Here is a 15812-nt window from a genome sequence, read left to right as displayed (position 1 = left end):
ATAAAAACAGAACAAACTGCCAATAATGTAACTTGAAAACCCATGTAGAGTCGGTACATTAAAGTCAGATGAAAACTGTTAAAATGGAGGCGTGTGGAAGATAAAACAATAAAGCATACAAGCACATGTTTCTGAGGAGCTCTTACCTGTGCAGGTGAAGAATTTGGACTCCCCCACACTGAGCTCCACTTTGCTCAGGGAGATGGACACCTGGAGAACAGCTGCAAGAGAGACAGAGATGCGCGTCAGACAGCAGGAGTGAAACGAAGGCAACACGGGCGCAGTTTTAACTTCACAATCTGCACAACCAGCTCTGAAGTGAGGAAGAGATGAGAAGGTGATTGCATCTCTGCTGTTTTAATGCTCGAGTCCTTCTGTCTTTTCACATTTTATTCTGTTTTATTGACAGTGTCATTAAAACAATGCCGTGCTCCACAGAATAATACAGAAATAAACATTCCTCTATCAGCGGTGATTATCGTCTCTCACTGCAATGGAGGCGGTCCAGAACTCATTAAACTGTTCCAAAGGACGATACTTTGCTAAACGAGCTTCGGACCGTCTGTGCATTCAGCTCACAGGGGACAGTACTAGTGACATGGCACAGATTTCAGAACTACAGACACGGGGACACTGACACAGGGGGCCTACTGTCTCATATTCAAAACACTACAACAAAACACACAACACCCCACGTTTTCAGTCAATCTAGACTACAGGCACAGTCGCTTCACTCTGCCCCCCTTCTCACCAATAAAACTACGCCTGGCATCGCTTAACTGTGTCCATTTCCTAAATTAAAAATACCCGATGACGACGTCGTAAAACAGATCAGATTTTCCCTCCATGGACAGAATTGAGTTTCATATGATGGAGATCACTACAGTAGCCGGTGTGGATTCGAACTGCCGGGCGGAGAGCAATCGGCCCGCTGCACCAGAACACCGGGGCCCCCAACGTGGCACACTTATCACTGCACTGACTTAATAGAGGGGTGATGTCACCCGTAACGAGCTCATGTACACCATGACCCCTGTTACACTGTGAAAACAACATCGCTATGATGCCTCTCCTCACGAAAACAAGATGACTTCCATCCACCTCTCCCTTGGTGAAAACAAAAGCGCCTGGATTGGCCCCCTCAAGGCAGGAGGCGAATGACAGCCCTCAGCGCTAACGATCCTGTCTGCATTTCAGAGAGTCATGCAGTAAAGCAGCGTTTCAGACGATCCAATTTCACAAAGAAATTGTTGCAATGAGGCAAAAGGAGTCGCAGGTATTGAACATCTTCACTCGCCCCTGTCTGTGTGCCATGTCGAAGCATCTCTAGTCTTCCTGACTACCTGGTGCGCCCTGCTCCTGTGGCACGATGGCAATAAAGCACAGACAGGTGGGTCTGCGTTACGGACACGTGCATGATCTCGGTCTTCCTCTCTCTTGTAAATAAGCCCTGAAACAGGATGGCCGCGTGAGCAGCAGCATTGATTATGCAAGGACAACATTGTGCAGTATCTCAGGGAGCTTCACAAGACGACAAATGACAAAACAGCCGTTGGCGAACATAAAATGACATCAAACGCAATCAAACTTCGGGTCACGGCTGAATCTCAGTCTTCAATTATCATCCCAGCACTCCACAGTGCGTCTCTGGTCGTGGCGCATGTAGACGCAGGGTTTGTAATTTGCAATTGTGTGGTGGGTGGAAGTCTGGCTTCAATGTGGGCCCCCGTCACTGACTGCAACCTTTAGATTCAGCACACGGATCATCGCAGTCTTTGCCAGTGAATTGCATTTGCATCGACCCTTATTGGGAGAACGGAGAATGGGATGGTGTGAAATGGTTATTCAAAAGACACACAACGCCATGGCCAGTCATTCCCAACCGCAGGCCTGTCATCCTGGCCCGAACGGGGTCTCTACACAGAGATGCTGCCAAGAGCCCCCCCGTCCAGGCAAAAGGAACCAACAGAGACAGAAAATCCGAATGAATCTGAATGAAATTAACTAATGGCACGCTGACAGTAATAAAACTGTGAGGCCAACTGGAAATCTCATTGATATCAAACTGGGAAGGAAAAATCATGCAGAAATGATTGGCTTAGACACAAACTTTATAATCAGAATGCAGTCGAGCCTCTCTGTGCTGGAAATGCCTCCCTGGCTCTGATTGTGATTGTGCTGTGAGCGAGATGAAACGGGAAGATCCTCTAGCTTGCCTCCACTGACCTCCTGTCTGATGGGTGACGTGGCTTAAGAGAACAAATGCTGTGTGGATTGGGCTGAGAAAAGGGTTATGAAATGAGATAAAGTAACAGGAAATGTGCAAATGTATTCACAAATAAATACAGGCACAAACACGCACACACATACGGTGCAGTCTTGCTGTGTGGCTCTCAGATCAGCACGCCCCTGTGCTGCCTCCGTGTGCAGATATGAATGTGCCGGAGGAGCCAAGGGCATCGTCACGCTTGGACCCCCTGCGAAGCCATCACTTTTGCAAAACGTGCCAGTCCTGCTCCGACAGCTGCCACGATGATTGATTACCGCGTAATGATCGCCGGAGCTGCACCGCTGGCACAGACGTGATCCCTCCCCACCTTTACACTCATCGGTGGCTCTGCCTTTTATTATCTGTGCCGGGGGCGAGTGACTCAGGGAAAAGGTCTGAACTCTCTGCTTTACTGGAGTAAAAATAAGACTCGCGAAGCCCAGAGAGAGCTGTGTTAGTGAGAGTGCACCGTGTTAGTGACTGTGTTAGTGACTGTTAGTGAGAGTGCACTGTGTTAGTGAGAGTGCACCATGTTAGTGACTGTGCACCGTGTTAGTGACTGTGTTAGTGACTGTGTTAGTGACTGTGCACCGTGTTATTGACTGTGTTAGTGACTGTGCACCGTTTTAGTGACTGTGTTAGTGACTGTGCACCGTGTTAGTGACTGTGCACCGTTTTAGTGACTGTGCACCGTGTTAGTGACTGTGTTAGTGACTGTTAGTGAGAGTTCACCGTGTTACTGACTGTGTTAAATAATGCACCCCAGCTCCTCGTAGGTGTGAATACGTTCACCCTGAAATATCATTGCATAACAGAAAGGATATCTGGCCAAAGCCTTCTTTTACAGGTGTGGCCGTGTGTCTGTCTGTAGCACCGTGCTTGTACAATCCCAGTGCAGCACAGTACCAGACACATGAACCCCCTCCCCTGTTCAGCGCACATCTGTGCCTCCTGGAGGAAGAGCGCACAGTAAATCTCATATTTGCAAACATCATCTGCGCAAGTTAAACAATAGAAGGCACTTCAGTGTCTAAATGCATTGTCAACAGATGTGTGTTTCACAGGAGGCACATCCAGACTGCGGGGCTCATATGCATGTATCTGGCTTTAAACCCACAGAAAGCCAACAGGGTTTGCGATTGTGTGTCTTAGGATATCCAGCCCCGTTCAGATATAAGACGTTCGGTGCGATCACACAAAAGGACCAATAGATGGCAGTAACGATTTCCTAATTGTATATGTGAAATATCTGGCAGAAGAGCAGTGCTATTCCAATGCAAAGCACAAGGAGTTTATTGTAACGAATATCTTTAATCTCTCGGTGGTGGTTGTTGTTGTTGCTTCTGGTTGTAATAGTCTCTCCAGTTATTGCTGCCCTGTTCCTACCCTTTCAGAGAAGATACAGCTGCATCCTTCTCTGCACTCCTACCTCGAGACCAATTACAGCCCACACTGAAGCAAGATCTGAGCAAGCAGCCCATCTGGCCATCCGCACAGAAGCAGCCTTCCTTCCCAGCGGCGCTGGAAGCTGCTCTGATGCATCTCTCCCTGCCTCGCTCACTCTTATTAGTATTATCATCAGCAGCAACAGTGTGACATTAAAAGTAATAATGTAATTGAATGTCACAGTTAATGACATTGTGGTCTGTGCGATGCATTTTTCACGGTCCAGGACAGTACAAACACACAATACTGTGGGAGATGAAGATGTTTATCTGCACAAGCCGTGGTGACGTGTGACCGTGCTGGATTTCATGAATAATTATCAATGGCGGTTCAGGAACAAAACCAAGATTTCGAGGCAGTTTCCGGAATTAATTAAACTTTAATAGACCCATCGACATAGCTATGCATGGATAAATAATGATACCAAAACACACAGCAAAAGCCACTGGCATTATCAATGTATAGGATCTTGCAATTAACAATTGACAAGTGAAAACTGTTAATGTGGGCGATCGTCATAAATCCCTTGGAATCTGTACTTGAGCAAAACCTGGTAAAAGCAATTAATTAACTCAGTATCCACAGGGGGCTCAGGGGCTATTGTGCGAAAGTCTTTGTCAGCCAAATCATCTAATTAAATTGATAAGATCTAACTATATTGTCCAATCGGGCCCAGGAAGATGGGAATGAATGTTTGCTTGAGAAAAATCACACTTCAGCATTTCAGTCTAATTCTTCACATTGCAGAACAGGTGAAAAAATTTATTCAGAGCCCTGATTATGGGAGGAGGGAGGCAATATGCCATGCATACAAATGGGCCGCTCGGTGCTGAGAAACTGTGTCGAACACACGGGGAGTATCTCGTGACTGGAGGGCTTGACTCGGCGCTCAGAGGACGGTCATCAAGCGACATTGTGTAAAGTTTCTACACAGTATCAAATGGTAAGTGATGCTGATTGCACATCCGTCAGAGAGAGTAAACAGGAAACGCACAAAGAGATGTTGTGCGGAAACAATGAGCCACTCAGGAGCTCAAATCAAGAGCCCTTTATGTGCTGCCATCACAGAGGGGCAGTGAGACGGCAGTGAGGCTCCTCACCGGCACAGAGGGGCAGTGAGATGCACTTTTACACCACATTACCTGCTCCTGCTCAGGGAGGGCTGTGGGACGTGGGCTGCACACTATGTGCGGGCAGCTCAACAACCACACCAGATACCCACCAGAGAGACACCCCTACACCCGCAGGGCAGTGCTGCGTCTCGCACCGCTTCACGGGCTGTGTGCACAACCACTGTGCTCAAAATTGCAGCAACACGAGGGCTCAGCTCACTTGTAAAACCTTGTTTTTGTTTGTTTTCTGAAAAGCTTTCCCTGTTATCTAATCAAACACTTCAAATATGAATACAAAGAGTCAAACTCAAACGGTTACAAAAGAAAAGAAAATGTTCCCTTGAAGAAGCAAACGGACTGGATGTGCCTTCAGGCGAGCCTGTTCACGACAGACGATGGCAGTGGTTCTCTCAACGCTCAGCCCGGCAGTGGCAGACACACGAGCCCAAGGGTGCACAGAGCGCCGAGCTGAGGGCCTCAGGGACACGCTGCTCATGGACACATTGAAAAGGAGCAGCTGAACAGTGGAAGGGTGGTCCTGAGCAGGCCGTGCTATTCCCCTCTGTGCTGGGGATGTTTGGAGAGGGCAGTGGATATGGAAGGGGTTTGAAGTCTCCTCCACCCCCAGCGCCAGAGGAGGCCTCCCCACCTCCACGTGTTCGAGGACACGGCCAGCTTGGTCACGCGTGCAGCAGCTCCATTACAACTTAAGTAATTAAGTGCTGCCTGGCCATCAACTATAGTTTATTTTAAGACAGGTTAACCTTTAAAGTGACGGACTGGCGCCGCAGACTGCGAATCGTTTTCAGACGTTTTCAGTTCCTTCATTAAAAATCTGTCCATTTAGCATTTGGTGGGACATTTAGATTGAGAAGAAAAGGTTAATCTGAAAAGAATGTGCGCGTTACACACTGCGGACTGCCAGAGCATGCGATCGCACATGCGGCCTGTTGTCCTGCGGCGCAAACAGGTTTCGCAGGGCCACCGCAGTGCTGGCACGGGGGACGGACATGTCTGGACACTGCAGTCGAATTGTCAAAGTGTGAACCTCATTCTGCTGAGACTCGAGTGGCCGTATCTACACGAGCTGTCTGTTAGAGGGGGTTAAACCCAGGCCCAGGCGCGCTACACCTGCACACCTACGCACTGCGCTTGCTTCTCGGGGAGCCGGTTCCTCAGACTCTGCCTGGCGTTGTGAGCTCCAGGTTTCTCTCTCCTCCTGGTCTCTCTAGACATGTGTCTTTTATACTCACTGTTTCTCATCTGGACTTCAAACACAACCTATTTTTACCCCTCAAAGTCAGGCGTGAGAGTCTCTCATCCAGAGCCCAGGAAACCCGCAGCTTCCTCTGCTGCTACGGACACTATTCCAGTTTAAATTCCATACCGTTCACCGTTAATCCTCTTAGGTTTGAAACTGGTTTTGTCATCAGGATTCGTTATGGTGTCATTTCGACAGGATTCACAAACTGCACTGTAAATTACAGTCACGGGAATCTGACAGAAGTCAACAGTTACCTAACAGGTGATGGTGCGGATTTGCTAACACTTCTCTAATCTGTGAAAATACGTGGAACGACTCTTCTGAGAGCATCCAACAACACACAGTGCAGAGGAAACGCACTGCTTTACACTCATATAACACTAATCCTGTAGTCGACAGGATTCATTCTATTTCAGTAACATTTCCATGACACCCTGCGATTATGACAATCAGGGGAATGCAGAATACATTTCTAGTTAAAATGACCTTCATTTGAATATACGTTATCAATTTATTTTAATGAATATTATCACATATCAGATTATAACTCTTCCTGCAACTGTACGGAGTGATGGTTGGTCAGCTGGACTCTTCTCTATGCAGAGGCGTTCAGCAGACGAAAAACTGATTGAACGGTATCTATGAAATGGACACAGGTGACATTGTTTAAAAGGAAGGGTGTCAATACCTTAAAGATCGAATTCACAGCGTCCCCAGGAAACCTTACAGGCGACTCACGACAGAAAACCAACTGCTACGACCGATGCAGAAGATGATTATCTATTTCAAAAGAAAGAAGAGTAGCTATAATTTCAGTGACATTTTACTTGTGAAATTGCTCCTGCTTTAAGGATGGCACGGTGAGTGGCCAAGGCTCTGGAGCAGGAGACGAAAGCCACACTCGTGTCTCCATCGCTACGCTTCACAGGCACGGGGGTGCGGACGGAGTCGCAGGGACGGCCACGTCGTGCTCAAAGGTGTCGCTGGTGAACGATCCGGCTTGAATGCGTTAAATTGAGAAGGTCAAGAAGGATGAAACCATGAGCCGGTGAGAAGACCTTTGGATAAAAGGGTCATGGACACACAAAACAATGTTCCCACAGGAAGAGTTGGGTGACTGTGACACACGCTGGGGCTAATGAGCACGGAGGGGCTGGCGGTGGGCAGGGCGGCACTGGGAGTCACAGGACACAACGATAGCACCACCGCCTTAAAGGTCAGGCTGCTCTCTGGAGGCTTCGATTCTTAATGACAGACAGAATGCATCTAAATTAATGAAAGAAAGAAGGAAACAATGTCTGTGTGAACAGGAGCAGACGCCAGCAGGGCATTGAAGGACAGCATCTGAACACCTGTAGCTGCTTGTAAAATATTGACATTTACAGAGACCTGAGCTGAGCGGTTGTGCCCGTTCCCAGCGGGCCTGGACGCCGTTTAAGAGAGACGGGGCTGCGGGGGTCCGGTGCGAGAGCCGGTGAAAGGCGGTCGAAAGCCTCTCGAGGTGGATGTGCACCCCCGCAGTCCCGGGGGGGCTCATTTGTGCCGCCAGATCCGATGGAGAGGCTTCATTTGGGCTTATAAGTGCAACAACAGTGGCGCTGTGAGACGCGGCTGAACTCTCGAATTGCCAAAGCAGAAAACCCCAGCAGCCTCTCGATACGCCGACTCCAGCTGTGCGTGAAGCCTTTGAAACACGCAGCACCTTTCAGCCACTATTCATTTGGTTTTCCATCTCCATGTTGGATTCAGTGCAATGAAAAGACGCGCCGCGAGTGTTAAATAAATGTGTGCTTACATGGGAAATGCAGTCTAAAGAGCTACTGCATTATGTCTCTCTCTCTCCATCTGTGTCTGCAATGTAGAAAGGAATGGGCTGCCTTTGAAAAAAATTTCAGCCGCCAAACAACACAACAAAAACCAAACAAACAGAAAACAGACCCATTGTATCATTGCATCGACTCGCACACAACTCATTGTACCATCGCATCGCACACAACAACTCCATCGGACAGAACTTCTTTAACTCAGCAACCTGGTGGACTCACATTGTATGAAAATGTTTGACAATACTGACACACATCCTCAATGTCAGCTCATATCAGCCCTGTTTGTATTGATCTGCACAATGGGACGCACTCCAGCAGGTATGGGTTGTGTGGGTTTTGTAATGTTTTGTAAAGGCTAATCTTCTTGGCTTCCTCCTGGTACAACAGCGACCACATGCATCCATTCAGCACAGGATTAATGCTCCGTTTGCATCATTTCTTTTGGTATAAGGAGTGAAGTGCCCTCCAGGCCCGCGGGTCTATAAACACAGACTATAAACACAGGTGCGCGCTGTGTCACTCTTTATTTGCCATATAATGAGTCCACAGCAATTAGTGCCCACTCTCACAGCCGGCCCTTCCTCTTCCTGCCAACAGTCAATGTTTCAAGTTATCTGGAAAATAAAGGTTTCTTTAGACGGTGGAGAGCCAAGGTGGGAGGAGGTTATATAAAACATTCATGGCACAGCTCAGTGAAGCAGCACCAATAAATTACGCAACATAATGACATTTTCCATTTACAAGAAAAGGGCCTTCTTTACTTAACATGGGGAAAAGTTTTCGGTCGGTTTGCAGATGAGGGTAGATTGGGAGTTAATAACACTGTGTCTGCAGCGAACGCCTCAGTGCATACAAAGCGAAACTACATGTTTCTTACAACTTCCAGTAAAATATACACATCTTAATTCAGGGATTTCAGAATCAAAAAGCCTTGACATTTTAATTAGTTTTCTGCTCTACTATAAAGAAAAGACCTCAGGAAACGTGTCCATTTTAAAGTAATTGTTTTCTAATTGGGAGATCGCCTAATTATGGGACAATACAATTTAAGAGCATAGTTTTCTGCAACCTGCTGCCGAGCGCATGTTTACGGTGCCGCTCCTGCGCTGTAGACAGGCGATGGAGGAAAGTCAACTCCAGGATGCTCTGATGGGAGACGCCAGCGACAGCACGCACACACGTTCGTTTCAATTACAGGCTCACTTACTACAGTCCAGGAAACGGTCCAGGAATGTATTTCATAGCACACTTGAATAAAAAAAAGTGAAGGGAGGCATAAATAATGCATGAGGCATAGTAGAGCGCTGTGTTGCCGCTGTGCCGAGCGCGGAGGACGGACGCAGCGCTCCCGGATAACAACACCCGCTCTCAGATGTACACACAGGGGGCTGTGTTGCACGGGAAGCCAACGAAACCCCTGCTGACCTCAGATACCCCCCATCCTAGCAGTGGCTGTGCGCTTTACTGAATCCCATTCAAGACAGAAAACAGGAGACACTTCTTCACACAGAGAGGCGTCACAATCTGAACAAACTCCCCAGCGATGTGGCAGAAGAGACAATTTGGGAACATTCAAAAACAGACTGGATAGGATCCTTGATCACTTGGTTATTAATGGACAACAAACGAGCACAATGGGGCGAATGGCCTCCTCTCGATTGGACACTGTCTCATGTTCTAACATGTGCTGCATAAAATAAATGAAATTAAATTGAGATGAAAAGGTGATCTGAGATACTGAATGAATGTAGTGATGATATTTGTTGCAGTGGCTTTCCTTCACATCCAGGGACAGTGACACTAGAGTCCACTGACACAGAGAAGCACAGATCAGGACAGGGGTACTGAGCCGACCTTTAATGCCAGTAAATATATTTAAATCAGTATTGTGTGGCCGTCTTCATCACCATGTTTTTATTGTGCAACAGAGACCCTGCGCTGTGTTCACCCTGCTGGCCTGTCTGGGTACATGTAGCTTTAAAAGTTGAGCACAGAGAGGGAGCATTGTGTAGCTACTGATCTGTAATATTTCTGTGCATCTATATCTATACATGTTGATATATACGAGCACGATGGGGTGAATGGCCTCCTCTTGATTGGACACTCTCTCGTGTTCTTATGAATTCAAGTGAGGGTCCGCTAATAACACGTCCCAGATTTAATAAATCCACTCTTAGCTGCCCCCACGCCAGACCAGATCAATCCCAAAGTTCACAGAGAAGGACTTAAAAATAAACGCATGGCGATACATGTGTAAGTAGTGCTGCCTGACTCTGAATACAGATTCACTGAAACACATCTCCACTCATTACACACATGATGAGTGGGGCTCAAGCACAAACAGAGGGGTGCTGAAGTCATCTATTAATAGGTAGTCAGGCAGGTAGACGCCTCATCCCTTTAACAGAGGTAATCATAAGAAGCACATCACAGCTGTAAACTCCAGCTGTTGTGAAAAATAACAACGGAATATCTTTGCATGCAATCAGTGTCTAACTTTCAACTCTCGCACAAAAATAAAGAGAGAAAACAGCCTCCCACGTGATCATACCGTGTCATTGGGGTGAACAGAGGATTCAGTCTGATCACAGATTCTGCAGTTGAGGTTGTCTGGGAGGAAATAAATATATATTTGTAGTCATTCTCATTATTGATCTTTTTAAAAGTGCATGCAATTTATCTATTTATGAATCTATCTACCTACAGTGAGGGAAAAAAGTATTTGATCCCCTGCTGATTTTGTTTGTTTGCCCACTGACAAAGAAATGATCAGTCTATAATTTTAATGTTAGGTGTATTTTAACAGTGAGAGACAGAATAACAACAAAAAAAATCCAGAAAAACGCATTTCAAAAAAGTTATAAATTGATTTGCATGTTAATGAGGGAAATAATAATAATGATAAGGATGTCAATTCACTGAAAGTGCCTAGCAGACAATAAACGAAGCAGCCATAATTGCACATTAATCAAAGAGGGCTGGTGAGATTAAACAGTGCAGCCTCTGAACACTGGATAAGAAGAGCCAGCGCTCGCCTAGGGTCAGATCATGTCTCTGCCAGCATTCATACGACATTAATGGTATTTTAGAGCAGCTCTCCCTGTCACTATGCAGCCTTATGAGACTGAAGAAGGAAGACGTGAGAGACAGGCGACTGACTAGTAAACTTGCTCTCTGTTGGACAACGATAATCATCATCATCATCATCATCATCTCAAAATGAGCATGGATGTATATATATATATATATATATATATATATATATATACATACATTTTGGCCATGATGTGATCAAATTCAATGACAGCTTTGACACTCAGCTGAGTATAAGATGCTGAGGCTGCCTCTCTGTAAAATCCCTGAAACGTCTTTGGTATTGTTAGTCCTCAGCCCTTTCTCTGTGAGTGTCTGTCTTTCTTGCAGCATGGTCAAATTCAGGAGGGACGCCACTGACACACTCCAGTGTGGTTCCTTGTCCACACCTCGACCTCTCCTAACTGGTGTCCTCCAGGGATCTGTCCTGGACCCCCCTGGTTCTCTCTCTAGGCCACTCTCTGAGCCCCTCATCGCATCCCACATCTCTTCCTGTCTGTTTGCTCTCTCTTCATGGATGCACTCACATCATCTCAAACCGAACCTTTCAAAATCTGATCATCTCTTCTTTCCCTCCTTTGCTTCGCCCTCTTGTGATCCATCCATTTCAATTCTCCTGGAATCTACAACACGCCCCCTCTCCTCCTGCGAAGAAGCATGGAGTCGCCCTTGAACTGCTCTGTCCTACTCCCAGCACATCACTCTGACACGCAGTTGCCGATTCTTCAGCAACAGTTTCAATCATTCCTCACCCACTAAGATCATAAGAACATAAGATCATTGTCCCATCGTGCTCGTTTGGTGTCCAAGTGATCAAGGATCCTATCCAGTCTGTTTTTGAATGTTCCCAAATTGTCTCTTCAGCCACATCGCTGGGGAGTTTGTTCAGATTGTGACACCTCTCTGTGTGAAGAAGTGTCTCCTGTTTTCTGTCTCAAATGCCTTGAAGCCCAATTTCCATTTGTGTCCCCGGGTCTGTGTCCCTGCTGATCTGGAAAAGCTCCTCTGGTTTGATGTGGTCGATGCCTTTCATGATTTTGAAGACTTGAACCAAGTCCCCTTGTAGTCTCCTCTGTTCCAGGATGAAAATGTTCAGTTCCTCAGTAGGACATTCCCTTCAGACCTGGAATAAGTCTGGTTGCTCACCTCTGAACTGCCACTACTCATTTCAACTCCTGGTCCAGACCCGGACTACAGTGACTCCCTCCTGGCCGACTGGCCTGCCTGCGTCTGCTACCCACCAGTTCATCCAGAACTCTGCTGCTCGTCTCACGTTCTCTCTGCCTCGGTTCACACGTTACTCCTGTACTGCCTTCTCTTCATTGGCTCGGCTCATATCCAGTTCAAGACTTCTTGCCTACTGTTGTCTGCTCCTACCGTCCTTGCACCCAACTACCTACAGACCCTCATCTCTTCTTACACTCCCTCCAGACCATTCCGGTCCTCCTGTGCTAGAAGACTCTCTGCACCCCCTCTGTGCTCTCCTTCCTCCAGAGCCGCTAAGTGGAGGGACGACCTTCCCACGGAAGACTTCACAGTCCCTGGCCAGCTCCTGGCATCGGCTCAAGGTACACTTTAATACAGCAGCCTAATCTCCTGGGCTGTTGAGCACACTCTTATTTTACTCTGCTCCTCGTGCTCCTGATTACTTCTGTATTCACTGCGCTTCTATTACTTTACTGAAACTTTTCTAAGCCTACCTTCCGCCTGTATTGTGTGAAAGCTGCGAGTCGCCCTGGGTAAGGGCACCTGTTAAGAAACAAATAACACTACCAATGTTCTCAAGAGCCCCAAGTAAATTATGTGTTCCTCCTGTTTTCAGAAGTTTAACTTATTCTTACAGGCCTTGGTGTAAATGCTAGTTCTATTTAAAGTACATTATAACAGAAACTGCATATTTAAACACTGTAGAAGTTTTGCTGTAACTGAATAACGAGGAGAAAAAACACCTTTTTATTAATAAAAATATCCAAAATTAGGGAGACACCCAACCATATGAAGAATAAATCATTCCTCTGCAATAATGAGCCTCACAGTTTAATCTGTCAGCGTGTTTCTCACAAAGACATGGCCAATTGAACTTCCTAAAGGTCATCTATTAGTGGTGAAATAAACTAGGCTGCTATTTTAAATGCCAATAGATATGACTTCAGCTCTAAATTAATAACTTCTGGTGCACTGGTCTTTACTGTTGAATTTTATGAGCAGTGCTGAGGAAGGGCTGAAGCAACAGTTTTATGTTTCTCTCTCCATCCCTGACATTTACAATAGGAGATTAATTATGATCACGCCCTCGATCTCCTCACTAAAGCTCTTCTGTAAACCTGTTAAGACAACATCGCTGTTTCAAGACGTTACTGACAACATATTGAAAAGATAATGCAAAACAATTTTCACCGACACAGAAAACGGTACGAGATAAAGCCCCTTCCGTCAGGAGTGGACCGCTCAACATTAAGGTTCACTCACGTGGGATACAGTATGTGTTGAGTTGTGGACGAGGCAGGCTGCGGTACCAAAGGATTGAGGCAGCTAATTAAATAGATTCATTAATAAATAATTAAACCAATGACTTGATGAGGAAGCTGAATGTACCAACAACCTGCACTGGTCTGATTGGGTCGGAGGATATCTGCCTGCCTGCTGCAGAATGAAAAGGTCTACAGAGTATCTCAGAGGCATTCAAAAAATGATTACGAAGGTCTAATTTCCTCATATGTCCCATCATGTCCTTCTTTAGCATATCACATTCAGGAGATTAAGATCCAGTTATTCAGAAACGGGGAAATGTGTCTTGTAGCTGAATCACTCGTCTCTGTTCAGTCCTTTTGTGTGTCTGCAGCACACGTGGACAAACACATGAACAGAGAAAAGAAGAAGCTTACAGATCTGTAAATAGTTAATTAAAAACATTACATCATTAAAAAATATACAATCTAACTCAGAGAGATGTGAGAAAATACAAATACTATGGGACAATGGCAGGTAGTGCTGTTTTCAGTCCACATGCAGGCTTTAATTTATACAAAATACTGTTTATTTTTTTCTTTCTCACTTTTGTAGCAGTTTGAAAGAAAGACATTACATTTATTTTACTGGAAATATATTTACATCTTTATGGATGTAGCGTGGAGAAATAATCTTCCTTATCTGTTATGAGATATGGCCCAGTTATTTGAGATTGAACTGATCCATGTGAGCATTGAGAATGACCTTTGAATTAAGACCCACAATCTCTTGACAGAATCAGGAGAGATCTTATCAAAGCCGTTTAATGCAGAATCAGTTTTTCCCCTCCTCTCCGGAATACCTAAGCGCTGCTGAAAGACTACACTTCCTGATGTAGCGCAGATAAACTGAGCTGCACAAATTGACCGGGCATTTCCCCCGTAATTAGAATTGGTGATCGATATTAAACACGGCTACACAACATGCGGGACCAAACAGGGCAGTTACAGAGAAACGTAGCGTATCTGGAACAATATAAATAAGTGCATGAACCACAGACGAGAGATTGTACTAAACCTGGCTCTAAACAGCAGCTTTTGCTGCTTTGCCATCTTGTGATATTTTAATACCAAGAGATGTTATTGCCAGACCTTAACTGATGTTCAATTCACTACAAACTGCTATTGTATAACATGCTGTCGATTGAAATGCAGACCACTGTGCCGTCAGGCTCGTCTCACTATTGTCCTGTATCTCACAGCCTTCAGGAAGTATTAATTAGACTCTGCACTACTCTGACTTTTAACTTACATGCCCCTAATCCCCAAGGCCACATCTTACACCTGGAGTTAGTTTCTTGCACAACCAGTGTGGTTTTATTTCATTCAGGACATCAAATGGCCCACTTCTCATATCTGGTTAAAAAGTCACCTTCGCCTAATTGAATGTCTATATTGAAACACACAGCAGCTCAGCGTCCAAAACATATCCCCCCTCGTCAATGTGGTCCATTTTGACTGCTTTCAATTGTAAAGGTCTAACAGCACGTTTCTATTAATATGAACAATACTCAGCGCTGGTCCTACTATATCCCAGATATGGATCATTGGGAGAAACATGCATTAGTTGTGTATTAGTGGATTTGGGGTTTTGTGACCTGACACTTATTTATAGAGCATAAATAAATCCTCTTCAAACACATCCCCCCCGGGCACCCAATCCAGGAGGATTTATAGGTCTCTTTAAATCGTTACCTGCTGAAAATCTCAGATACGTGTTTCAGTTCAGTGAATAATTAGTTCAATTACCTCTGAGCTCAGATGGAATGAAAACCACGAGGCCATAGAGATCACCCTGGAGCACCCTGGAAATCGAAACCAGTGGGTGAAGTCTTTGTTTTTCCAATACAACAGTGACCCTAAATGCACAGCCATAGCGATCTTAAAGTGAAACAGAGTGAAAGCTGGCAGGCTTATACATCGATGCCCTGCCTGTCACCTGACATCGCCCAGGCTGCTGTGCTGCAGGAGGACTGACACAGAGTACAGCCAGCACGAATACAGTCACATCATTACGACTGACACAGAGTACAGCCAGCACGAATACAGTCACATCATTACGACTGTCACAGAGTACAGCCAGCATGAATACAGTCACATCATCACGACTGACACAGAATACAGCCAGCACGAATACAGTCACATCATCACGACTGACACAGAGTACAGCCAGCACGAATACAGTCACATCGTTACGACTGACACAGAGTACAGCCAGCATGAACAGTCACATCATTACAACTGACACAGAGTACAGCCAGCATGAACAGTCACATCATTCCGACTGACACAGAA

The 15812-nt window shown here is 45.8% G+C and overlaps 1 protein-coding gene across 1 annotated transcript in view; it reads right to left on the bottom strand.

The window, feature by feature from the left end:
• The window catches only part of LOC136750717 (neural cell adhesion molecule 2), a 255781-nt gene that overhangs the window by 59829 nt on the left and 180140 nt on the right, over positions 1 to 15812 (bottom strand). Inside the window, exon 2 of the mRNA XM_066705757.1 lies at positions 147 to 221. Coding sequence (XP_066561854.1) covers positions 147 to 221 — 75 coding nt within the window. The remainder of the gene's footprint in view (positions 1 to 146; positions 222 to 15812) is intronic.

This window comes from Amia ocellicauda, chromosome 6, assembly GCF_036373705.1.
Source record: "Amia ocellicauda isolate fAmiCal2 chromosome 6, fAmiCal2.hap1, whole genome shotgun sequence".
Classification (NCBI taxonomy): Eukaryota; Metazoa; Chordata; class Actinopteri; order Amiiformes; family Amiidae; genus Amia; species Amia ocellicauda.
The sequence above is the reverse complement of the archived record's forward strand: the minus strand, read 5'-3'. Positions and strand labels throughout refer to the sequence as shown.